The 27,063-nt window shown below is 43.6% G+C and overlaps 1 protein-coding gene across 1 annotated transcript in view; it reads left to right on the plus strand.

The window, feature by feature from the left end:
• Nucleotides 1-27,063, plus strand: part of dlg3 (discs, large homolog 3 (Drosophila)) — a 237,362-nt gene that overhangs the window by 17,284 nt on the left and 193,015 nt on the right. The window contains exons 2-5 of the mRNA XM_041196283.1: nt 2,586-2,636; nt 11,586-11,710; nt 15,548-15,717; nt 23,890-24,026. Of these exons, the coding sequence (XP_041052217.1) occupies nt 2,604-2,636; nt 11,586-11,710; nt 15,548-15,717; nt 23,890-24,026 (465 nt within the window). The 5' untranslated portion in view covers nt 2,586-2,603. The remainder of the gene's footprint in view (nt 1-2,585; nt 2,637-11,585; nt 11,711-15,547; nt 15,718-23,889; nt 24,027-27,063) is intronic.

The raw sequence follows: 27,063 nt of genomic DNA on the forward strand, positions 1-27,063 counted from the left end.
CACTCTAATCTTGACTCAACCGAGGTGAGTGAGACTGTGCTGGTGGATGGTGCAGAGGTATAATGTGATAGTGCTGTTTCTGTGAAGTCTCCCCCCATCAAGGAGGCCAACAATGACTGTGCAGGGACGCTCAACTCCTCCATGCTCACCTGAAGATAGACCAATCAAATAACTCTGCTCCTCACAACCTCCAATCTACAGCCTGCTGCAATGGCACCCTCACATGTCCAGCACCACCATTTCATTCAGTGTCAGATTGTGCAAGTCAGCTTTACCGCCCACCCATATGAGACATGTTGTGACTGTTGTAAGCTCTTTTTTGCTGCAGGATGAGGAGAGAATAATGCAAGAGTAACCTGCCCACCTTCACCTATTCCAGCATCAGACTGACAAGAGCTTTTCCACTCCTCAGTGATGTTCCCCTTCTCAATTGCATCCCATAAGTGAGGGGTTGACTTCTCAGTGATTCAACTGGCCACTTTTTCTGACGATGTTAAGGAGAACTATGGGCACTCTGTTTGCTCAGCTCATGCTCATGCTGCTGTGCACAGCTTCTTCAGTCTATTCACGTAACTAATGTCTCTCATTCCTGGAACCATAAATATTTGCTGCACCGGTCTCTCTGTTCGTGCATCACCTTTAGAATTGTATCCTTTTTTATATTGCCTCTCCTCATTCTTTCTACCAAAATATATCACTTCACACTTCTCTGCATCAAATTTCATCTCCCAAACATTGTTGATTTGATGTAGGGAACTGCTTGTTTCATCTCACCTTTATATAGCAGACCATGGAGGTTACTTTTATCACTGAACATTAGTAGAATGAACATTTGTCATGGAAAATCTAGGAGATCCCAATTATTCAGTCAGAAAGCATAATACCAAAGTTTAAAGATGTAGATCCCCCTTCAAAAAGATCATTGGAATTTGTTTCTAATTTCACGCATCTCACTGGAAAGTGGAATCTTTAGAGTTTTCACCTCATTAGACAACTTTTTTTTATTTATTTATGGAATGTGGGCATCAGTGGTTAGGCCCTTGAGAAGATGGTAGTGAGCTGCCTTCTTGAACTGCTGCAGTCCCTGTGGTACACCTACAGTGCTGTTAGGGAGGGAATTCCAGGATTTTGACCCAGTGGCAGTGAAGGAACGGCGATATAATTCCAAGTCAGGATGGTGAGCGACTTGGAGGGGAGCTTCCAGGTGGTGGTGTTCCTATGTATCTGCTGCCCTTGATTTTCTAGACGGTAGAGATTGTGGGTTTGGAAGATGCTGCCTAAGAAGCCTTGGTGAGTTTCTACAGTGCATATTGTAGATGGTACACACTGCTGCCACTATTCATCAGTGGTGGAGGGAGTGAATGTTTGTGGAAGGGGTGCCAATCAAGCAGGCTGCTTTGTCCTGGATGGTGTCAAGCTTCTTGAGTGTTGTTGGAGCTGCACTCATCCAGGCAGGTGTAGAGTATTCCATCACACTCCTGACTTGTGCCTCGTAGATGCCGGACAGGCTTTGGGGAGTCAGGAGGTGAGTTACCTACTGCAGGATTGCTAGCCTCTGACCTGTTCTTGTAGCCACAGTATTTATGTGGCTAGTCCAGTTCAGTTTCTGATCAATGGTAACCCCCAGGATGTTGATAGTGGAAGATTCAGCAATGGTAATGCCATTAAATGTCAACTGTGGAGGGATGGGATGTGGGTTGCAGAGATCAGCCTGCAGTATCCTAGCCAGTGACCATCCTACAACACCAGGCAATGGCTATTAGTTAATTTATTGACCAGAGAGGTGTTGAAAGCTGAACCGAACCCCACCCTTCCTGAATTTCCATATATTACCTTTTCTAGCAGCATAACTGTCAGGAATACCCACCTTGGCTAATATATTTATCTCCTGAACCCTGCAATATTGAGGTAGCTAACTCAACATAGACCAGTATTCAAGCCTGAGATCCTTCAGGCCTGTAAAGCTCAGTGACTCAGTACCATATTCTACCCACTCATTCACCAAGGTGCCACCTAAACAGATTTTAAATGTTTGTTTGCTGTGAGTGTAACTGTATAAGTACTAAGTTATAGAATCAGTCTTTCTTCCAGATTATGGTCCTGAAATGAAGAGGAAGTTCTTCCCTATGCTTTCAGCTTGTTGAATGGATGAATGCCAATTAATTCCTCTATTCAAAACAAAGTAGCGACTCAACCCTTCTCAGAAATTCAGTAAAAAACAGATTTTGATAATGCATCCCTCATCTTTATGAGATCAGCCACATGTGGACAGGCATATTTCCCTCTCTTGAATTTTACTTTCAGTGTTCAGCTATAACTGAAAGATTCAGCACTGCCCAGGATTTGAATTCTGATTTGCCAAATCTCTATTAGCTGGACAGGTTGGAAATTATCTCCTTTGAGGAAAGATTCGTTCTCAATAGCTTTTTAACTGTGTTTCGAACTGAACAGGTAATTCACATTAGAAGTATTGCTTCTTTTTAAGGAACATGAAGTTAGTGAATACATAAAACTGGAAGTAGTTCAGGAAGGTGGCTCATCTGATGTTTGAAATAATGAAATTTATATATTTATTTATTTCCTAGGCTAATGGAAGTGATGGAATGTACAAATACGAAGAGATAATCCTGGAGCGTGTGAGTAGTGCAGTTTGTCTGTCCATGTTAATGTGTAATGGTAATTGTATTTCCTCCAGTTGGATTGTTAATAGCAGTATTTAATTCGTAGGGGTTGTTTTTAACCCTATCATTCTGGCAGAAACCAGGCAGGTAGGCAGTTAAAAATAAGCAGCTTAGTTACCTAATCAGAGCCCAATCACTTCTGATTTTAACCTGCAGGGTTTTGCAGGCAGATAAAGCACCAGTCCCACTGCTTACCTGGAAGCTGACTGCTCATTCTTGGCCTACCGGCAGTCGCTCTGGAACCGCTTCATGTCCATTCTGAATGGAAATAGACCAACAACATTTAAATGAGGCTAAGGGGTTAAAATACTATGATAATAGTAGTCTAGCATATGTGCTTCACCCGAAACCCCGCTCCAAGTTGAAAGCAACCCCCTAGTTTCAGTAGCCTATTTACTGATCATTTGAATAATCTATATTCCTGTATTAGAGAATCATCCCAGAGCAATAATATTTTTATAATTAATGGGATTTATGAAAGGTGATACTGTCTTGTGCAGAGCTCTGCCCAGATGCATGATCCATAGCCAACTCTTTTGGCTCTAGGTCAGCCTTGTTCACTATTGGTTCTCCAGTAAATGAAAGCATGTGATTTTTAGGATATAGTGACCATTAATGTGTGCCTCTATTGATACATAGGAGCATATTACTGGCCCTCAGATTTAATCAATGTAACTACGTGAATTCACTTGCCGACCTATTGATTTTGAAAAGGGAAGCAAACCCTTTAGTCTCCCTTTATCGTGCTCCCAAAGGAAAGTAATGATAGTCTTGTGGAGACAAGATCTATTGTTCCATTTTTAAAGGTCAGACGTTAGCACCAAGCATAACTGAAATCTGGTCTCCTCCCACTGGTGTTTAGTATTCAGAGAATGTCCTCACCTCTGGGTATATGCTGCAAATTTACAGTCTTGTCAATGAAAACTGAAACACACCCTGCAGATGGATTCACCCTGCATCTTTTAAAATTGCCTAAAAGCATTTACATCTGGAATCACTCACCTGGAGAGATTAATGGAATGATTTCCAAGACCGGGGGGAAGGTTTTATCTCTGAAAGGGTTCACATTTTGGATGCTCACAATTACAAATGCTGCAGATTGGAGAGGCAAAGACGTCAGCAAATTTATTGTTGTATTTCTGAATGGTCCTTCTTAGCATGACTCCCAGTATACTTACAATAATTATTTTCTTCACAACTCAATATTAAATTTTACCCACAGTACCTTTCCCATCATAGGGCAGAATTTTCCCAGGCCTTTGGAGGTGGGTTTGGGATGGAAAAGTCCTGGAAAGTGATGCTGGGTCAGGATCCTGATCTGATCTCACCTTCATCCAGCTTTCCCCAGTTCAGCATTGAAGCTAAGCGGGAACTCCCTTGGTTTTGTTGGATAAGTAATTAAGAGCTTGTTGAGGTTGCTCTGAAGCCAATTATGTGGTTCCTTAGCCCTAAATCCTGGATTTCCCAGCCTTGAAACCTGATTCCCAACTTGTCAGCAAATTGCCAGCGTCATTGTGGCAAGTGCACAGCAGGAAGAGCATTTTAGTAAAGCTGACAAGCTGGAAGGCTTTGATCAGTGAAACTGAAGCTCCAGCCATGACCATTGAGAGCCTGCTATGCAAAGTATTTCTTCTCTCAGGTGTGTTTTTACTGCTTGACAGGTGATTGCTAACTTCTTGGAAGGCACTTCACCTGTCTAGCACTTCACTCACTTTCAGCTGCACTTCCCTGCTGCCAGCCTTCACCAAGGTCTAGATGAGAGCAGCTTATGCAGCTTCACCTTCCACCTCTGATGAAGGTCAAGAACAGAGACTACACCACCACCAACTGCTCCAGCAGGAGCAACACCATCACCGGCATCAGTTGCCTTCTCTTCAGCCATATGTCACTCTACAGGGCAGATGGGGTGGAAGGAGGGCCTCCAACACAAGGCCTATAGGCAGAGAATCAGCTCTCTCAATATGTCTGAGCACCAGTGCCTCAGCAAGCTCAGGCTGTCATGCCAGGTTGCCACTGACATCTGCAGCCTCCTGGAACAAGACTACCTTTCCAATGCACCTGATTGGCACACATTGTCAATGGTCATCAAGGTGCCTGTCAGTGGAGGGGAAACTCTGTCTGGGTCATTGTCTGTCACCAAGTAGTATGGTCTCTTCTACAGCTATAAGGAGAGGAATTACAAAAAGGATACCATTTGTGGAGGGGAGACTGTGAAGCTTGGGTGCAAGAGGCCAATAGGCTGAGGGTGAGGGTGAGGGTGAGGTTGAGTGTGAGTGTTGTCTCTTCAGAAGGGGTGTGAGATGCCTGCAGAGAGGGTATGAATGCAACTGTAAGGTGTGTTGTCCTGAGGTATGCTGTGCTGGAGAATGCTATGCAAGTTAGAGTATGGGGCTCGGCATCTGAAATTGCTATTCCACCCATCTTCCATGCCCTCCTGAGGTCCTGGATCCTTTTGGTGCACTCTCTCTAGCTTAATGTGACCACACTTCTGCTGCTGACTTTTTTGGCCATTTACAAGCTCATCTGCATATTGGAGAGGTTGCCCTCTTCCCTCCTATCCTTGAGATAGGTTACCTCACAGCAGATCTGTCAGCAAGATCTCTAGGCAAGAATGACCCAGGTCTGCTTACCATTCCTGTGGGTTCTGAAGCCTGAAAAATCCAAGTATTGGTGAGTTTTTCTGAAACATATTGTGAACCTTATAATTAGAAATTTTTCCTTTGCCAGATGTACACATCAGCCTGCCCTCCCTCCCTAAATTTTCAGGGAGCCTGGAGGCGGCTTTTAATTGGTTTGCTTTGGTAAAGAGCAACTGTCGGGCCTGGAGTCAGATTCCAAACTCAAAAATTGTCCCGTCATTGTACCAGGGACTAAGCTGGTAAGATTCTGCCCACAGTTTTGGAAGCATACCTTCCTTTTTCAAATTTTAGAGCATTCAGGAGTATGCAAATACATCATTCCTAAATAAAGCATGTAGTATGTAAGATTCATGCACAATAAGTTAAATAAGACATTGTATTGCCTTATTCAAATACTGAACTTTCACGTTTATAGCATGGTTTCCCACCTCAGAATCACAGAATCACACAGTGCAGAAGAGGCCCTTCAGCCCATCGAGTCTGCACCGACATGTGAGAACCACCTGACCTGCCTACCTAATCCCATTTACCAGAACTTGGTCCATAGCCTTCAATGTTATGACGTGCCAAGTGCTCATCCAGGTACTTTTTAAAGGATGTGAGACAACCCGCCTCCACCGCCCTCCGAGGCAACACATTCCAGACCGTCACCACCCTCTGGGTAAAAAAGTTTTTCCTCACATCCCCCCTAAACCTCCTGCTCCTCAACTTGAACTTGTGTCTCCTCGTGACTGATCATTCAACTAAGGACAACAGCTGCTTCCTATTCACCCTGTCCATGTCCCTCATAATCTTGTACACCTTGATCAGGTCACCCCTCAGTCTTCTCTGCTCCAACAAAAACAACCCAAGTCTACCCAACCTCTCTTCATAACTTAAATGTTTCATCCCAGGCAACGGCCTGGTGAATCTCATCTGCACCCCAGCCAGTGCAATCACATCCTTCCTATAATGTGACGACTAGAACTGCACACAGTACTCCAGCTGTGGCCTCGCCAAGGTTCTGTACAACTCCAACATGACCTCCCTACTTTTGTTATCTATGCTTCGATTGATAAAGGTAAGTGTCCTAAATGCCTTTTTCACCACTCTACTAATATGTTCATCCTCCTTCAGAGATCTATGGACACATACGCCAAGGTCCCTTTGTTCCTCAGAACTTCCTAGTGTCATGCCATTCATTGAATACTTCCTTGTCAAATTACTCCTTCCAAAGTGTATCACCTCACACTTTTCAGGGTTAAAGTCCATCTGATACTTATCTGCCCATTTGACCATCCCGTCTATATCTTCCAAGACACTCAACCTCATTATTAACCACCCGGCCAATCTTTGTGTCATCCGCAAACTTACTAATCCTACCCCCAACATAGTCATCTATGTCGTTTATATAAATGACGAATAATAGGGGATCCAGCACAGATCCCTGTGATATGCCACTGGACATGGATTTCCAGTCACTAAAGCAGCCTTTTGTCATCACCCTCTGTCTCCTACAACTAAGCCAATTTTGAATCCACCTTATCAAATTACCCTGAATCCCATGTGCATTTGCCTTCTTTATAAATCTCCCATGTGGGACCTTGTCAAAAGCTTTGCTGAAATCCATATAAACTACATCAACTGCACCACCCTCATCTACACAGCTGGTCACCTCCTCAAAAACTTCAATCAAATTTGTTAGGCATGATCTCCCTCTGATAAAGCCATCTGACTATCCCTGATCAAACCTTGCCTCTCTAAGTGGAGATGGATTCTCTCCTTCAGAATTTTCTCCAATAGTTTCCCTACTGGTGATGTGAGACTCACTGGTCTGTCGTTCCCTGGCTTATCTCTACAACCCTTCTTAAATAGTGGAGCCACTTGCATGATACAGATCTTAAAAGTAATGAAAAGTATAGATAGGTAGAGTAAAGCAGGCAATTTAGCCTCAGCATATGGACACAAAACTTGATGACACACTTAGAAAATTAACCTGCCTCAAGCAAGATTCAAAATAGATAATGCTGGCTATATGGAAAACCTCTGAGAATATGTAGTAAATTCCAGATCAGTTTATACCTTCAAAAGTATATGGATTCAAAATCTGTTCAGGATTGGGGATTATATAGAGATAGAGGTTCTATTTTACATGTGATTAGGAAAGGAGTATAGAGATCATGGGAATGAGCATCTTTCCTAAAACAAACCAGCTGGACCTGACACCACATTCCATTCCTCAGTTGTGGCACACCTCAAATTCCCCTCCATACTTCTATCAAATGTACGTATAGGTGTTTTCCAGGCATATATTGGACAGAAAAGCTATTGGGACCTATTACATCAACATCCCAGCATTTCTTTCCAGGATTTCCTGGGGCCTTCCCACAGAATGCATGACCAGTGTTGGTATTTTAATGAGGTGGGCGAGATCTCATTTTCTTTTGGCTCTACTTTCTAGCCACCTCAGTGCAGGAGTGTTTGTAGATAACTGGACCTTTGGTTCCAGTCCCCAGAGCCCTGCCAACTGGCATGTCAGGGCTACTGGAGACAGGCTGGACAGATTTGAGGCCAGTGAGTGTCCCAGATTTGAGGCACTGTAATATGAGCTCAATTGACTGAAATGATGTAACTGATAAATTTTTGGCTGCATACCATGACCAACTGTTATGCCTGGTATGCTGTGAGAACATGCATAAGGCATGATAAATTAAGCCGAATTGCCCACAGTTGAATTTGATAGCTTGATCTTTGTGGGGAAAAAAGGATTAAAGGAGTGGAAGGTAATAAGGAAAATCTGGGCAATTCACTCAATATGGAATGTTCTGTGTCCCGAGTGCTACAATATTAAAACAGGATAAAGGCAATAAATTGAGAAAAAGCCCGTAATTATTAGAAGTCAGATATGGAGTCTGTTTTTACTGCAAACATTCCAATGGTACAAATATCTATTAAGGTAAGATTGAAACTTCTTCTGATTTCATGGTTATCATTATGGTTAGGGGAGCAAGGAACCTTGAAACAGTATGAAGAATACACCTGAGTGATGCTTATCAAACATGTGGAATGTTAAGCCTCTCAACCAAGAACAAATAATGAGGCTTGGCTGAGAGCCCAGAAATCCATTAGCCTGTTGAAATGCCTGAGCCCCAGGGAAAACATAGCTTGATTGACAACTCTGTCTCTGTGATCTTTGCTGTCAATTTTACAGTGTTTATTTACTCAAGATAAAGAGGTTTTAAGTGTTTGCAGTTTCAGCTATTGAGGAGTTTAAAGGATCTGAATGATTGACACTTTTATTGGCTGTAGTAAGAATGAGTTTTTTTTAAGAAACCAGAAAGTTTCTTAACTGTCAATTAACTTTTTTTAAGCTTTTTTTTAACACATCCTACTATCACCATAAGGTTCATTGCTTCTATACAGTGTATTGTGGGTGAATGGGAATGCAAGTGCCATACCTTGGCATGAGGGGCATGAGGAGCCATGGGAGTGAATGAGTGCATACCTTGGCATAGCAGCATGAGGAGGACCTTTTGAACTCATCTTTCAAAAGGTTCCCTCATGCAGACTGTGGTTCACGACACTTCTGAGGTGCCGTGAACCATGACTCTTTGAAAAGCTGGCCCGACCCCATGAAAATTGCGAAGGACCAAGACATGCCTATCCCACAATGGAGCCAGCCAGGTCAGGAGTGCAGGGTGCTGGCTCACAACTCAAACCAGACCAGACTTAAAGGCACTCCTGAAAATCAGAAACCCTGGAAATGTGGTCAGGAATCCCGGAATCGGGACCCAGCCCCCCATTTTTAAAGGGCTCCTGAGTGATCCTGACTCGGTGAAAATCCAGCCCGTTCTGTTTCCCTTTCTGTTCCCTTTCCAGTTCAGTTTCTGCTTTAGTTAGGGTCTGCCTCAAAAAATACAAATTAAATTAAAAACACAGACTCCCTCACAATATTGCGGAGGTACTCTACAAACCAAGGTCTGCATCTATGGGAGAATAAGAACTTATTTTTACAAAAAATGAGTGAACAACCTTTGAGGCTGCATGTATGATATGAAAAAAATGAGATGAGGATGTTTCGTTACAATGAAGTACTGCTGCTGCATTGTACATGACAATGTTCTTGAACGAGCTATCTGGCAATTCATGAGTCAAAATTTTGCTTTTCAAAGGCATCTCATGCATAAGCTATGTGACTGGTTTCAATGTGGTCACTGGCACAAAAGTTGCAGTTTGTATTGGTTCTGTAACCCTTCGCCTTAACCTGCAATTCTTTGATGTTAGTGCTGTTGTTTTGTATAAAAGCTTCAATTAGTATATCAACAGGCTAGTGCTCAGCAGATACTTGCTCAGGCACCCCGATTACTGACTCTACAGAGATCAATGACAGGGCTGTCAAGAGTTTGGGAGTAGCATAATAATATTACAGAATTATAATTTTTTAGCTCAGTGCAGGGTGCCAAAATGGTCTCATTTATATTTCTAACCATTGAAGACCGTATAGCCAAATTAGAACAATTTGTTTTTTATATATCAGCTGACCTTTTCCAGAGTTGATTTCAATTAAATCATGTTCCATGGTCCCATATATATATAATTCAAAATTACAGCATTAAGCATTAAGAACTATGCCATCAGAGAAATTCTTTGTATCTATCTGGGCTTCTGTGAGCTTGTGTGTCTGAGTGTGTTTCTGGCTGAGTGCAGGTTCCGTGTGAATACAGGTGTTTCTAGATGAATGAAGGTCTGAGTGTGGGTTTTCAAGTGAATCAGCAATAATCGGGGGATTGGAGTTAACAGATCAAGGTCTGGGCCTTAATGGCCCAGAACATCCATTCCCGGGCATTATACTCCAGAGGTACCCCAGAAGATGCATTGGGCGATCCCCCCCACACAATGATTGCACAGGAATTGCCCAGAAAGCTTAAACTTCCATTGGGCAGTTATCCTACACCTGGAACCATCTGACATTCCAATTTAAATCAGAGACTTCGGATGGTTCCGATTCTCTTAGCAGGATAGTTACCCAGGAAAAGTTAGAAGGATTAAAGCCACTTCTAACTCTGGTAACCTGGTTCTGACCCCCCAATCTCTCACTGGGCCCCCCAACTACCCTCACGACCACACCCCCACTCTACTATGACCACCTGACACACCCCTTGACCCCCCACTACCCCTGACTACTCACCCTACTCCCAACTATCACCCACTACAACCCCCGCATTGACTACCACCAGCCCCCAGACTATCACCCCGACCCGACCCGACCCAACTATCCCCCTGACCACCAGACTACCTACCAACCCCCACCCCCAACTACCCCATCCCCAACAACTCCCACCCTACTACCTTCCCGACCACCCCCAAACTCCACCCCCGATTCCCCCCCACCCCTGACTACTCACCACACCGCAACCCCTCTCACCCTGACTGTCCTTCTGACCCCCCGACTACCCCAACCACATAACTACCCTCCAACCCCACCCTCCACTAACCCCCGCCCCTTGACCACCCCACCCATGACTTCTCTCCATCCCCCCAACCAACCTCCCAACCACCCCTACTCCCTGGCTACCATCTAGACCACCCACCCTTCAGACCACCTGACCCCCTTGACCGCCTGCCCCCTCAGCCACCCAACTCCACCTGACCACCCTCCCGACCACCCGACCCACCCCTACAACCACCCAACCTATCAACAACCCTCACCCCTCACCCATTTACCTTACACACTTACCTTCTCCCTTGCTTCTCAAAGTGGCTGGGACCTTTAAATTTACCTGGTTTATGACAGCTAGTGCTGTAAAAAGTAGGCGTGACTTCATTCTCCCCCACGCTACTGCCCTGCACTGGAAGGAGTCTGGAGCTGTGGCACTGCACATTTCTCAGCAGGCCCGGAACAGAAGATCGGGCGAGAAATGTGCAGATCCTGACCTGGATAAGTAAAAAGGAATGGAATGGCAATCCAATAGTGATTGCCACTCCATAGAAGTTCTGGCCCAATGTAGCTAAAGGAATGCTGAGGTTTCAGCAAAATTATAACGAGGTCTGTGCCTTACCTTTTGAGTCGTAAGGCATAGGCCTCTGTTAATTTGCAATAATTGAGGGCTGGGCCTTATTACGTATAGAGCAAGCCCTGGGCCTCAGTGTGCTGGCAATCATTGAAGCCTGTTGTCAAGAGTACCAAGACCTGATTTAATTTTAACTGAATGATTTGGTATGTTGCAAGATAATCAATTTATGGAGTTTTGGTTGAATCAACAATTGATGAATTCTGTCCTTACAGGGTAATTCAGGCCTGGGGTTTAGCATTGCTGGAGGAATCGACAATCCTCATGTTCCAGATGATCCTGGGATTTTTATTACCAAAATTATCCCTGGTGGGGCCGCCGCGATGGATGGACGACTTGGGTAACTAACTAGTAACTTGCAGAAAAGACATTGTTCAATAAGAGCTGTTGTACAGTAAGAAGTTACATGTGTTCCTGCATTGAGAGGTGCGCTCACTGATGGTAAATAGCCCCTACACCCTTTGTGCTCTCAAGCAGGTTGGCTGTTAGTGGTGGTTGGAGCTGGATGCTGAATTTGGCAAGGCTTAGTCATGATGTTCACTGGGGTGCTGTTGATGACCCAGCTGAATTGGTGGGGCAGTCAAATTGCTCAATCTGTCAGAACACAAAGTTGTTCATTCCTGCATTAATCATGTTGGAGAACATCCTTCTCAGTCATTTTTGACAATGCCTACATTGGAATTGCTTCATCTTTACTCCACATGAGTTCTCCCTCCCTCCATATGCTCAACAACTAAGTAGAGATTATGCTGCACAGGGGCTTCTTGTTTGTCAGATAATTACTCTTTGTTGATCAATTTTGAACATATGAGCAGAATACTATTCCCAATTTGAATTTTTGAAGTGAGTCATGCTGTCCTTGATATCCTATTACTACTGGATACTTACCTTAGCTTTGGATTGAGAGCAATCTGACTCTGCCCCCTTGTTGTATTGCATGAACCATTAGCATTCCTTTCATCTCATTTACATGTTGCAAAAATTGGTAGATACCTTTGAACACACACCAAGGTAATATCCTCAAAATTGTACTCTGGAAAGCAAATCTGTGCCATCTACTACATGTGTGGCATTGCTTATAAATATGTCAAGGTTTAGATCCAAGGGCCTCAGAAATTCTATACATTTATTTGTTTTGCCAAGATGTAGAGCTCTTGTTTCTAACATCTTAAAAATTGATTATTTGTTTTTCCTTTTTAAGATCACACAATGGAAGATTTTTAATCTGTGCAACCTATCACATGCTAGATAAAACGAGAATACAGTGATCTCTTAAAAGAGTGTAAACCTCTTACTCCTAGCCATCTGACCCTGAGATGAGTACATGAAGCTCTTTAGCCCTTCAGGCCAGTAGCAGGATTGATTTTGCACAGCAACAATGTGGAGGCACCATTCTACAACAGAATCTGCAGAAGCATGTTACAGAGCCTCAGGTTACGGTACACATTATTATATGGGCCCAGGTTATTGTGGGGTATGATTTTCTTACATCTCTTCATGCAAAGCTGCCAACGTTGAATATCTGCAGACAAAAGCATGGACCTGTAGCATTAATTTGCATCAGAAGCATAAAGATAGTAAAAAGCAGCAGCTATCACCTGGGTTGCAAGAGACAGTCAAGAGCATTAACATATTATCTCAAAGATTCTTTTATCTTGTTCTGCATTTCTCTTTTCCTTTTCACCACCTCTATGATTTGTATTTCTTCTTGCCTTCTCTCACTGGAGGGGAAGGGGATATTAGATACAGTTACACATGTATATCTTAGCATCTGTTGCCAAAAAGAAGGCTCTCAGGTAAAATTGTAGACTTTCAGATAATGTTCATTGCAGGGTCTCACTAAACAGGACAGTGGATTAAAGAAGAGAACATAGAAGGCAGAATGCCAGATTCACAGTATTCTTAATTTTCTGATTATTGAAATCCAGCATGAAAAACCAATGTAATGAATTGAATGCAGTGGCCTCTGCGGTGGATACTACAATACACATTCACATCTACCTCCATCCTGGGAGTGGTAGCTCGTGCTGAATTTACTTGATTATCTATAGTTTTAATTGAGTTTGATCATTATGAATATGAACCCATTTGGTTATTCGGGTTGTTTGTGAAATTCCGAGCATAGCTGCACTAACAGTTCAGAAACAGATAGTTCTCTTTACCATTCTGTTTGTCCAGACATGCCTTTGAGGCCAAAAGATCACTCAGCGCACATGTGGGATATACTAGCCTTGGTTTTTCTTTTCAACAGCATCACAAGATTATAAAATAAACAAAATGCTACCTCATTTGGAATATTGTGTTTAATTTTAGATGTACATTTTAAGAAAATATTTTGACCTTAGGAAAAAAGTGCCTGAGATGATGGGGTTAGCTCTGATGAGAGACTGGGTAACCTTAAATTAAAATTCCTGGAGTTGAGAAGGTTAAACGATGGTCTGATCAATTTGCTTAAAGAAATCCCAAGAACTGTCAAGCTAGATACGGATAGATTCTTCTCTTTAGTTAGGGGATCAAGAGCAAAGAGACCTAATCATGGAATTTGAGCTAGCTGGTTAAAAATGAGTCCAAGAAAAATTTACCTACACATGAGGCTGTGAGAATGTGCCTCAGAAGGCTGTAGATATAAAGTCAATTGAGATATGTAAAAAACAGAAGTAAAGATATTAAGGGATATGAAGGTTTATGCATGAACGTAAACAGCCAGTGTTGAAACTTACAAAATGGAATTACAGTTAAAGATAGGATTACCACACTATAGCCCCAATTCTCTGAAATTGCTGAATTTCTCCTTTAAAGATAAAGCAGGAAGTTGGAATTCGAACGATAGAGCAATCATTGCTAACAAAATGGAGGAACAGGCTTGATAAACCAAATTACCTTCTGTTCCAGTATGGTGAATTAACCGATTGTGCATTCCTAATCTTGTGGGGAAATGGTACAAGCATAGTTCATAAATTCCTTCCCAGTATGGTAAGAAAATTACAAGCAGTGCGCATATGATTTCCCAATATGTACTACTGAACTGCGTGGCTGCATGTGGGAGTTCACAGTTGGATATTTTACCCCATTCCTATATTCATGTCATGAATAACGTGAAATACAAGCTATGGATTTACAACATACCACAGCCTCTGAGAAGACCAAACCAATGCACGCCATGGGCTGAATTCAGTGGCTGTGGCAGTGGCCCCGTCCATCTGCTGGAAAGCCAATGACAGCCCCGCTGTGGCCATTTTAAAAAGCCCCAATAAGATTAAGTTTCAACTAGGCAGTCAGTTGCCTGCCTTCGGGGCTTCTGTGCTTTTAAAGGTGAAGATCCTGCCTCCGAGCTCTGCCAGCCAATCAAAGAGCTGGTAGCTCTTCAGTCCCAACAGTGCTATCAGGAGTTGTAGCCACAGCTAGCTGGCCCTGGAGCAGTTCCCGTGGTGGAGGCCCTGAAACTCAGTAGAGTGGGTCAGGCTCGCCTGGGCCAGTCAGACAGGACCTGGCATTGGGTGAGGGGGTGGGTAGTAATTTGTGGAGGGCAGGCGGGCTCTTTAAGCTGGGGCGGTCCTTGCTGGCTGGGGGCTCTCTATGGGCCACAGAGTGCCCAATCAAGAGGGCACTGCGCCCCCTGAGCCCACAGGGAGGCTGCCAGATTTTACTAGGCGGCCTCTTCACGTGTTGTATGGTTCTTCCCCTCCCCAGACCCTTGCTCCAACAACAGTAGAATACCAATGGTGCCCTTAGGTGGCCTCAATTAACCTCTTGGTGGGAAAGTCGTCATCAACCTTCTTCGCTCTGACACAATCGCAGGGGGCAGCCGGGAAGTTGACGGGTACTCCATCGCTCACCTTTCCTCCTGATTCAATGCCCCCTGATTCCAAGTCCACTCTGGGGTTGGGGGTGTTTGGGGGGTGGTAGATGTAATTAAATTCTGCCCCATAACTGCTGCTTCTTCTTGTACCATTTTTGTTGCATCTTGATGGACCTTGATTCTCTGTGCATTTTAATTTTCACCATCTCAGCCTCACCTTTTGTATCACCATTTGCACCCTGTAACATTTTCAATACTGGTGAATAATTTAAAAATCAAATTATTTTTAGGAATGGGTGAAGCATGTCCACTTTGTAGGATATGTTCATTCTGTCTACTCCTGGAAACCTCATCCTTGATTGCTGTTGGTGTTTTCAGAGTCAATGACTGTGTGCTGCGAGTCAACGATGTGGATGTTTCAGAAGTCGTTCATAGTAAAGCGGTGGAGGCGCTGAAGGAGGCAGGACCTGTTGTTCGACTATTAGTTCGTAGAAGACAGCCAGCTACAGAGACTATATTAGAAGTGAATCTTTTAAAAGGACCCAAAGGTAACTTTTTAACGTCTGATTTTGTGGTGATCAGTGGTATTGGCACACAGACAAGGAAACAAGAGAAAGGTAGAACTAACTACCCATCCTCTCCCTGTGTCAACTCTTGGTTTCTTTGTTATTTTAACCTCTTTTCCGTGGGCAGATGTAGTAATAGCTCTTGAAAAGCTCTGTTGGTATCTCTTCTTCCAAAGTCAAAGCAACGACATTAAAGTAAGTGTTTCTTTCCAAAATATGAATATGAACAATTACTTCTGGATACACAACACAAACAGTATCTCTGCATTTCTTGCCTCAATTATGCAAGCAGCAGCTGAGCTTTCCGAGCTTTTAGTAACACAAACATTCTCAGCCTCAATAACAGTACTGAGACTTTCCCAGTCTCAGTAATGCACAGTGCCTGAACATTTCCAATCTCAGTAATACTGAGGGCTGCAGTTTTGCTGAGGAGGCAAGATTTGGGAGTGGGGTTTGTTTCCAGATCTCAAATCTGTCTCCAATGGGAAGCAGACAAAGGTTCTGATTTTGGCAGAGATGATGTGTTAATTGGTGAGGCATCAGAATTGGTGGCCAATTAAATGGCTGGGGAGAGGTAGGGGGTGGTGAAATTTGAGGTAGGACACCAGGGGGGAGTGGGCCACATTCTGGCCCAATTTGACAGCCATTGCTGTTGCTGCCCTCTGTGCCTGAATTTAAAACATGAAAGCACCTGATTCTGCAAATTGGCTAGGGTAGATAGAGGGCTGGAACCTGGAAAAGAGTAGGGAAATGTTAATGTTATTAAAATCCCATTACTGTGGAATAGTTTTTCTTCAAAACTTCCACTTTTTTCAATCAGGTAGAGCTTTTTCCATGCTGCCAACCCTGTTCCTGACAGATTGGAGTTGTTTAACTTTACTTAGCTCCCAGCAGCCCATGAAAATTTCCTGAATTCAGATGGAAGCTCATAAGGAATTATGTTGGTGCCAGTTTTTTTGGTCACCCATCTCCACTCCATTCCAAAACAGCACATGAAAATCTAGTACACAGTTTCTGAGCATTCCCAGTCTCAGTAATATGCAATAGCTGAGTATTCCTAGTCTCAGTAATACACCATATCCTAGTATTCCATGTCTAAGTAATACACAGTGTCTAGGCTTTCCCAGATTCAGAGGCCGAGAAATTCAACTGCTATGACGTCACTGAAGTGGCCAATCTATCTGTGCCGGTGTGAAGGCTGAACTAAATCCAGCTTTGAGCCTCATTTAAATTACAGGGACCTGCTTGATGGTGGAAAGTGGTATTCTTTTCTGGTAATGAACATTACCAGCTCACATTCCTAACGGTGACCAAAGGACAGTGCGATTGAAGAAAGCCAACACCAAAGTCTCCCTTCTTGGCTGCTGAGGTTGGTGGGGAATGTGTTGTATTGCTCAGTCCTGATAATTAGAGCATTGGTCACCTCCATAATACAGTTGATGTCCCCTGTTACAGTCTTAAAGGAGATAGTGATGTATAAATTCAGAACTGTGGGGATTTGGAGGGCCACTGGCATGGCATGCCCTCCTATCTATCAGGTAGTCTGTCCTGTTGCAGGAGGTCAGCAGAGGTTTGCAACAGCCTGCCTGGAGAAACACTGCTTCCTCCAGCACTGTTTCTCAGTGAGGTCCAGCAAGATGATTCTTAGCCTCTGGAGTCTGTGTATTGGGTGTGGCCTCCTCTGTACAGCCTACCCATGCCCCCCCCACCCACCCATTCCCCCACACCACAGCCCCCAACCCCAATCTATTCTGAGGGGCATACGTGATTGCTATGGTTGTTGCTGAAGCTGATATTTCTCATCCAAGTTTAGCTATGTTCAGAAGAATTGATCCCATAATAAGTAGAGAGTCCTAACCTAAGGCATTGTTGGGCAGCAAAAGTATAGAAGTTGTGATCTGGAAGTTAGAAATACTCCCAACAATCCTGGCAGCAAAAGGTGCTGTGACCTAGTGAGCTGCAGCTGAAAGCGCTTTTATACTGCTTCAAGGGATCTGACACCAAACCAGCTAGGTTTAGCTGGCAGGTACAAGAATGGGTGGAGGATATGCAAATTCAAATTAAGATGAACTGGGGATAAGTATGATATTATTGGAGCATGATTTTTGATCTATTAGTTAGGACCCCACTTGTCTGGGTGGGTACTGAACGTGCAGCCTGAAGCAGATCAGTTAAAATGTTGGGGGTGAGGGAATGATGCAGCAAGTGTGTGGACTAGTGATAGCTGCAACTTTGAGCAGAATCTTCTCCACTTAGGCCCTGCTGGAACAGTAGGAACCATTTTCTGGGCAGGAACCTGATTTCCTAATTTCTTTGCTTATGCTTTTTCCCAGAATGGCATTAGCATCCCACCCCCAGACTCCCCGACCAATAGGGAGGATGGATGAGATGTAATGTCCATTCTGTCAAATGGATTTCTAATTTTCAGGACCAATCACAAACTCTTCCCTCTTGACTGCTGAAGTTAGCAAGCAATGTGATGTATTGTTCGTCCCTGGCAATTAGAGCTTTGGTCATCACCTTAATCAGCTGATGTCCCCTGTTGCAGACTTAAAGAAGGGAGTTGTGTACAACTTCAGAACTATTTGACATGGGGTATAAGGGCTCACCAGCATTTGGACTTTTGAGGCTGCTGCAACCACATGAATAGAAAGGAGGCATGGGAAGGCTGTTCTCCAAGTCTTTTACTCTGTTCTGGAGGCCCTGCTGTGGGATCTGAGTGAATGCAATGAACCCCAAGGATAGAAGGATGAGAACAACCTCTCTAATTAAGCAGGCATGGATGCAAAGAAGGTCAGCAGCAAAAGTTACTCCTTTCAAACTGGAGACAATGCACCAAGAAGATCCAGGACCTCAGGAGGTTATGATAGGTAAGTGGCATGACACTTTCAGGTACCAAGCCCTACACTGATTTTCCCGCATTCTCCTGCACAACACTCCTCAAATCAACCCAGCTTGCAGCTCCACACATTTCTCTCTGTCAGCATCTCTCACTCCCATTCAAACAGCTAACACTCACTTTGCCTCAGCCTATTGCCCTCACATCCATGACTCACAATGACCCCCTATAAGTGGCGGACTTCCTTCCCCTCCACACAAGCCTTGCCAAAAACTCACACCTCTCTGTATTCTCTTCTTGCAAGAGAAGAGAACACACAATTTGGCTAGAGGCAGAGACCTGAGGGATGGGAAGGGTAGCCATACACTGACGGGCACCTTGTCAGCCATTAGCATTGCATGCCCACCAAGTCCACTGGGAAGGAGGTTTTGTTTCAGGAGTTTGTAGATGTCAGCAGTGACCTGCCATGACAGCTAAGCCTCCTGAAGCATTGGTGCTCAGACATATCCAGAGGACTGATCCTCTGCCTGTGGACTGTGTGCTGAGGGCATCGGCTCCTTCCAGTTGGGTCATGGTGTCTATCCCATCTGTTTTGTGAAGGGGCATATGGCTGAGGAGAGGGTAGCTGATACTGTTGATGATGTAGCTTCTGCTGGAGCTGTCAGTGGTGATGTGATTTCTGCCCTAGTCCTTGAACAGAGGTAGAAGGCGGAGCTGCATAAGGTGCTCCCATGCTGTGGTGAAATCTGGTAACAGGGAAGTGCAGCTGAAGGTGAATGAATTGCTAGACATCTGAAGACCTTGCAAGAGGTTGACCATCACCTGTCAAAGAGTGATAGCACTGTCTGAGTGAAGAAGTGCTTTGAACAGAAATCATAACTGGAGCTCTTCAGTGTAATAATCAAATCCTCCCCGGCTCGTCAGTTTCGCTGAAGAAGCTCATTTCACTGAATAAGCTCTTCTCACTGTGTAATTACCTCAGTGATGCTGGTGAGGTGCAGACAAAGCGTGGAAGCCTTGCACTGTTGGGAAAGAAGGAATTCATTTTTAAAAAGGCTCTTAATTGCCTTCTTACTCTGCTCATTGCTTTCCTGCCAGAACTCGGAACCTGCCCTGGGGAAAGCTGGAAGAGGGCGGGATGACATTCGGATCCTGACCTGACTTTCTGGCCTTGCACACACTGGAGCCTACCTCTAGCTGGCTGGGAAAATTCTGTCCTTTAACCCCTACAATCCTGTCTTTCCTAGCTAGATGGAGGTGCTGGCTTAAAATCTGCCATTATTTTGCACAATAACTTGCAGTTTGACTTTGGAAATAGTTCATGGCCATAACCAAATCTTAGTAATCAATTTCAGATGGATAATCTACAAAAGTGTGAGATTAAATTATGGCTGAAGTAGGAATAAAAGTTTTCAAAACTGGCCAGTTGACCCAGTATAAGATCATGCAGTATCATGACAAAAATAAATAGAGGGTGCTAAGAAAAAAAAAGAAACAAAACAGCAGATGCGAAATACAAATCTGGAGGTAGCTGTTGGTGCAATAATCAACAGTTAACTAAGTGTTGCTTTAAGTTTTTGAACGTTACAAAACACACCTATTATCTCTGTTTAGTGGAACATGATGAGCATGCTGTCCTATGAAATGGCAAGAATAATATGTTAGCCAGCACACGTTAACTGAACTAAACAGTCATTTAAACCTCTGTATAATGCTATTTCTAATGATGCAATTTTGTTATGCTATGGAGCCTGCCATTGTCAGGTACCATACAGTATGCCTTGTGTTCAACCAGACATCATGAGAAGCACTTTCATTTTTGTTGTCATCTTCAGCTAGTTGCTGTGTTAGTAAAGTACCGAATTAAATCCCTAGGTGAACAAAATGGGATCCAATAGCAGGTGTTGTTTGTGCATGCACAATATTGTACACTCACCCCTTGAACATATTTCAGTGATGTTCCCAGCAGGGTATGCTGAAAATACTATGTGGGGTAGGGGCTGGAATGTTCAGTACTAGCAATCAGTGAACTTCCTTCTGTTTCCACCTAAATGACCCTGCAATTACAGTCTTCATACAAAAAAGTCAGATTTGAAGGCACCAAGCAAAACACAGAGTTTCTGACAAGAGGACTTGACAGTATGTGCTTGTGGGACATTCGGCAGTAAATGAAGTTCATTATGGAAAAATACAAGGTTCCATATATTAAAAGTAGCAGTAAAAAGTGTGTGTAATCAATAAATGAAATAGATCCTGCAAAGAGAAAATTGAAAGAGTGTTTGTTGGCTCATCTCTTCCCATGCTTAAACAGCATTAAGCAAAAATATATATTTTTTTAATTGTCAATTTAGTTGAGTTGAAATCCCCAGCTCTGCAGTTGTCTGGTCAGTCTGCACCTAGAATACTGGTGGCTGTGACATAAGGGGACCCGAGAGGCAATGATGTAGAAGAGAGAAATAAGGTTGCTTTTTGGTGGTAGATGAGCAGAGATTAGCAATTTGATAAACTATGGCTCTTCAACCTTAAAAACAAGGGTGATTAACATTAACAGAATGCCAGCTGGAATGGTTGAAGCTGGGACATAGCATTTATTTATGACATAACTGCATACTGTAATAAAATATAAAAGTGTTATGAAAGGGTAGGATCAAGTGGACTGAGTGACCATCCCCATTGTGGACTTCATTGCCACTATGATTGAGACTGCTTTCAATACACTTTTCACGAAAACCTTCCCCAGGCTTTCACCACTTTAACCTTGAATACACCTCTCCGTCCAGTTCCTCCTTCATCTACCCCTATACCCTCTCTGAGCTCACTTCATGCTTGAAATCCACCTCCTCCATTCATTCCATTACCACTACACTAATGACGACAAATCTGTACTAGGTCCCCATCCACAGGTACTGTACCCTTCCTTTTCAAGACTGCTGTATCAGCCCTTCCACAAAAAAATATTCTTGACCCGTTTGTCCTTGCAAACACTACTACCTCATCTCAAATCTCTGTTTGCTTTCCAAAGTTCTTGAACATGTCGCCTTCAAATTTTTTCCCATCTTTCCAGAAACTTCTTGTTTGAATCTCTCCAAACAGGTTTCTGCCCTACCACAACACCAAAACAGCCCTAACCAAAGTCTCAAATGACATCTTTTGTCACTGTGACTGTGATGCATTATCCCTCCTTATTCTCCTCAGCCTCTCCGCAGTGTTTAACATGGTTGACCACAGAAACCTCCTTCGTTGTCCAGCTCAGTGGGACAACCATCACTTGGTTCCATTCTTATCCATCTTATCATAGCTATAGTACCTCCAGCAATGGCTTCTCTTCAAGCCCAACAATGTTACCTGCAGAATCCCCAAAGCTATATCCTTGGCAACCACCTTTCTCATCTAAATTTTGCCCCTTGACGATATCATCTGCAGACATGGGATCAGCTACATGTATGCTGGCTATGCTCAGTTCTGCCTTTCCACAGTTTTTCTCGACCCTTCCACTATCTCTGTGTCCTCAGACTGCTAGACCAACATCTGGTCTTAGATCAGTCACAATTCTTCCAGATAGCTACAATTCTTCCAGATAGCGACAAACTCTATTTCCTTGCCATTGATTCCCTCTGCCTGGCCACTACCTAGGCTGAATCTGGTTGTTTGCAACCTGGCATCTTATCTGACCCTAAGCCAAATTCACAACCCCATAATCCTCTCCATGATATGAACTGCGTATTTTTTTATCTTGTAACTTTGTTTGCTTCCACCCCTGCCTCAGCCCATCTGCTGCAGAAACCCTCATCCATGACTTTGGAGCTTGCAGATTCAACAATTCTAATGGGGAAAAGATAAAAGGGGGTAAAACCTTTACAAGATGCAGTGAGTTAGAAACATAACCCATGTAATGAAGAGGCCCTGGGGAGGTTGTAATAGATAGTTTAGGAATCCCATTGCCACAAATAAGGAAAAAAGTTGGACCTCTAAAGAGAATGGACTTTGCACTCATTAGAGGTGATTTTTATCTCACTCTGTTTTTCAGAGTGAACAGGGAAGTAACGAGATGCATAGTTTTCAAAAAGAACTTGCATTTGATTTGCTATTGGAGGCCCAGCTGATGCAGTTTTCAAGTAGGTCTCCGTTTAGGCTGTCACTACTCCTGCCTAAAGCAGGTAGGGGCCTCATTGATATATTTAAATTGGGATATCTACTGTTGTATTTAGGACCCCGATGCAATTTTGGTCTTCCATTCTATTAAGCATGTGCTGCATGTACTCTGCACAATGGAACTGAACAATCTGGTGCCACCTTAAGGGGACTGCTTGAAACCTTTCTGAAAACATTCATAGTAAGTTTTAAGTAGTGACTTTAGTGGGACCAGGAGAAGCATGAATTGTCCTGTCCACCGCTGATCCCTCCACAGTCTCCAAACTATCATCTCACCCGTTGCGAGGTGTTTCTCTGGCTCATCTTCAAGGAGGAGCTGACAATTTTACCATATTTCATCCATTCTGATTCAGGAGCACCCTGTCCACATTCATGCAACTCTGACTGCTCACCAATTTTATTACTTAGGGGCTTATCACAAAAATTAGTTAGACTTTCTGCTGGTGACATCAGGCAGATAGCACACTTGCCATGCCCATCGCCCTGCCAAGTCAAAAATCTCCCCCTCCATCTCTGGCAATGGCTTTCCACAGATATCTCTAGTCAATGCTATGTTCTTCATTGTCCAGTTAAGTCTTCTTCTGCTCTTCCAGATTCTGAAGTGCTTAAAGTATTTGTTACTTGAAACTGTACAGATTACAAAGTATTGAGGCACTACAATTTGAAATCACTCTTAAAGTGTTGGAATATCCACCTTTATTAGCTGTTGTTTCATAGAAAAAAATACAAAGCTTCCAGGTAAGTTTGGACCTTTTTGAATTATTGGATATTTGAAGGGGCAAGGTGAGTGCAAATTTCTTTTTAGCCAACAAACCCTCCAATGGCCTTAGCCACCCAATTATACAAAGTTTGCGGCCAACCATTGTGACAAAATAGATTATTTAATGTGAACTCTCATGCAGTCGCTGTTATAGTGTGTGTGGCTCCCAAGATCATTGTTTGTAACAGCGCTGAGTAAGCATTTATGAACTGTAATATTAAGGCATTCCATGGCATGGCAGTCTCGTTTCTTTCAATTGCCAATCAAATCCAGAAGTCTTACGTGTTCTTTAATGGTTAAAGCCCTTATAAATAGGCACCTCATGTCCATCACAGCCAGAGTCTTGCTTTAGCATTGCAATACCACAAAGAAATAACATTGTTTTTCATACTCTTTCTCTTAGGTTTAGGGTTCAGTATTGCTGGAGGAATTGGGAATCAGCACATTCCTGGAGATAACAGTATCTATATTACCAAAATCATTGAAGGTGGCGCTGCCCAGAAAGATGGTAGGCTCCAGACAGGGGATCGACTGCTTGCTGTAAGCACCGTTTTATATTTATACATATCAATATGTTTAGTTACCTTACTATTTTTGAAAGTGAAGCTAAAATGTATTTTTATAGTGAATTGTGAGATTGAGAGAAGAGGATCCCAGGACAGGTAGTCAACAGCATATAGAGAAGACTGTGAGAGGAGGACCCTGGGACAGGCAGTTAGCAGCACCTGGAGGATCTAGTTTATCTAGAAGATTTAGCATCTAGACTATACTCAAGTAGGAAGGGTTAAGTAAAAGCAAAGGTCCATATTCTATTTAGTTAAAATATGTTGGGGGAGCTCTGTGCTGTGATTTGCACATCCTGCACTATGTGGGAAATTCTAGATGTTCTTGGCAGTCTGGATGACCATGTGTGCAGGAGGTGTCTCCGAAGGGAGCAAATTGAGTTCCTAATTTTGGAGCTTGAGCAGCCGATGGGGGCACTACGGTGCATTCACAAGGCTGAGAGGTTCGTGGATAGCACATTTCAGGACATGGTCACCCCGCAGCTTAACAAAGTGCAAGCAGAGAGGGAGTGGGTGACTGCCAGACAGAAGAAGGGGACCAGGCAGGTATAATGAGGGAATCCCCCGAGTGCATCTCGCTCGCAAACCGTTTTCTGCCTTGGAAAACGGTGAGAGTGACGGTTCCCTTGTGGAGGCCAACCATGGTCATGGCACTGTGGGCGGTCCAGCTGCTCAGGCAGGGAGGAAGAAGTGTGGAAGGGCAATAGTGGTAGGGGATTCATTAGTGAAGGGAGTAAATAGGTGCTTCTACGACCATAGACATGGTATGTTGCCTCCCGGGTGCCAGGGTCAAGGATGTCACGGAATGGCTGCAGGGCATTCTGAAGGGGCAGGGTGAACAGCCAGAGGTCATGGTCCATGTTGGGACCGATGACAAAGGAAGAAAGAGAAATGAGGTTCTGCAAGCAGACTTTAGGGAGTTAGGTAGGAAATTGTAAAGCAGGACTTGAAACATTGTAATCTCCAGATTACTCCCGGTTCCACACAGTAGTGAGTAAAGTAATAGAAGGATAGAGAAGATGAATGCGTGGCTGGAGACATGGTGCAGGAGGGAGGGCTTTAGATTCCTGGGGCATTAGGACCATTTCTGGGGGAGGTGGAACCTGTTGGACAGGTTACACGTGAACAGGAGCAGGACCAACATCCTCATGGAGAGGTTTGCTAATGCTGTTGGGGCAGATTTAAACTAAATTGGCAGGGGGATGGGATCCTGAAAAGTAGTTCAGAGAGGAGAGAAGCTGAGATGGAATTAGAAGTTAAAATGCTAATAAGTGAGCCTGGAAGGCAGAAGAAACATAGGCTAGGTAAGAAAGAAGTGAGTTTGGCAAGGCTAAATGGAATATATTTTAATGCAAGGAACCTGAGGGATAAGACAGATGAGCTGAGGGCACAGATAGGCACATGGGAGCATGATATGACATAGCTAAAAGAAGGGCAGGATTGGCAGCTGAACATTCCTGGTTATAGGGCATTCAGACGAGATAGAGAGGGGAATAGAAGAGTGGGGGGGTCGCAATAGTGATCATGGAATCAATTAAAGCAGTGAGGAGAGATAATATCTTGAAAGAATCATCAAATAAGGCCATATGGGTAGAAGTAAAAAACACAAAAGGGGTAAACACGCCATTGGGTGTATACTATAGGTCCCCAAACAGTCAGGGAGAGATAGAGAATCAAGTATGTAGTCAAATTTCAGTGAAGTGTAAGAATATTAGGGCAATAATAGTAGGGGATTTTAACTACCCAAGTATTAACTGGGATCGTTTTAGTGTGCAAGGTAAGGAGGGAGCAAAATTCTTAAGTTGCATCCAGGAGAACTTTTTTAGCCAGCAGGAAAAGAAAACCCAACAAGGGAGGGGGAAGTTCTGGACCTAATATTCGGGAATGAGCCCAGGCAGGGGGTAGGCGTATCAGTAGGGGAGCATTTGGGGGATAGTGACCATAACTCAGTTAGATTTAGGATAGTTAGGGAAAAGGACAAAGTTGGGCCAGGAATAAAAATTCTAAACTGGGGAAAGGCTAATTTTACTAAGTTGAGATATGACTTGGCCCAAGTGGACTGTTACTTGCAGATAACACTGTGTCAGAGTAATGGGAGGCATTCAAGGAGGAAATAGTGAGAGTACAGGGCAAATATGTTCCCGTAAAGACAAAGGCGGGGACCAAGTCCAGAGAACCCTGGATGTTAAGGGACATAAAGGTTAGGATTAAGAAAAAAAGAGAAGCTTATGGCAGATATTGAGGGCTCAATATGGCAAAGTCCCTAGAGGAGTATAAAGAGTGCAGGAGGGAACTTAGATAGGAAATTAAGAAAGCTAAGAGTGTGCATGAGAAAGCATTGGTGGGTAGAATAAAGGAAAACCCAAAGTGCAAAAGAATAATTAGGGAAAGAGTAAGGCCAATTAGGGACCATAGAGATAATCTGTGTGTGGACCTGGAAGACATGGGTACAATCCTCAATGAATCCTTTGCGTCAGTCTTCACAATGGAAAAGGATGATACAAGTATAGACATCAGGGTGGAGGACTGTGAAATACTAGAGGAAATTTTTTTTTAATTATTCATTCATGGGATATGGGTGTCACTGACCAAGCCAACACTTATTACCCATCCCTAGCTGATTGCTGTGGGTTTAGAATCATATGTAAAACAGGTAAGGACAGCAGATTTCCTTCCCTAAAGGGCATTAGTGAACCAGGTGGGTTTTTACACCAATCAACAATGGTTTCATGGTCCTCATTAGACTTTTAATTCCACCATCAGCTGTGGTGGGATTTGAACCCAGGTCCCCAGAGCATTATCCTGGGTTTTTGGATTACTAGTTCAGCAACAATACCGCTACACCATCTCCTCTCCTGAAACATAAAGAGAGAAGTGGGTTTCACGGCCTTATAGGTGGATAAATCTTCAGGCCCAGATCCGATGTGTCCCAGGCTGTTGAGGGACGCAAGGGAAGAAATGTCAGGGGCCATGGCAGTAATTTTCAAATCCTCTCTGGCCACAGATGTAGTGCC

Source organism: Carcharodon carcharias, chromosome 9 (assembly GCF_017639515.1).
Source record: "Carcharodon carcharias isolate sCarCar2 chromosome 9, sCarCar2.pri, whole genome shotgun sequence".
In the NCBI taxonomy this organism is placed as follows: domain Eukaryota; kingdom Metazoa; phylum Chordata; class Chondrichthyes; order Lamniformes; family Lamnidae; genus Carcharodon; species Carcharodon carcharias.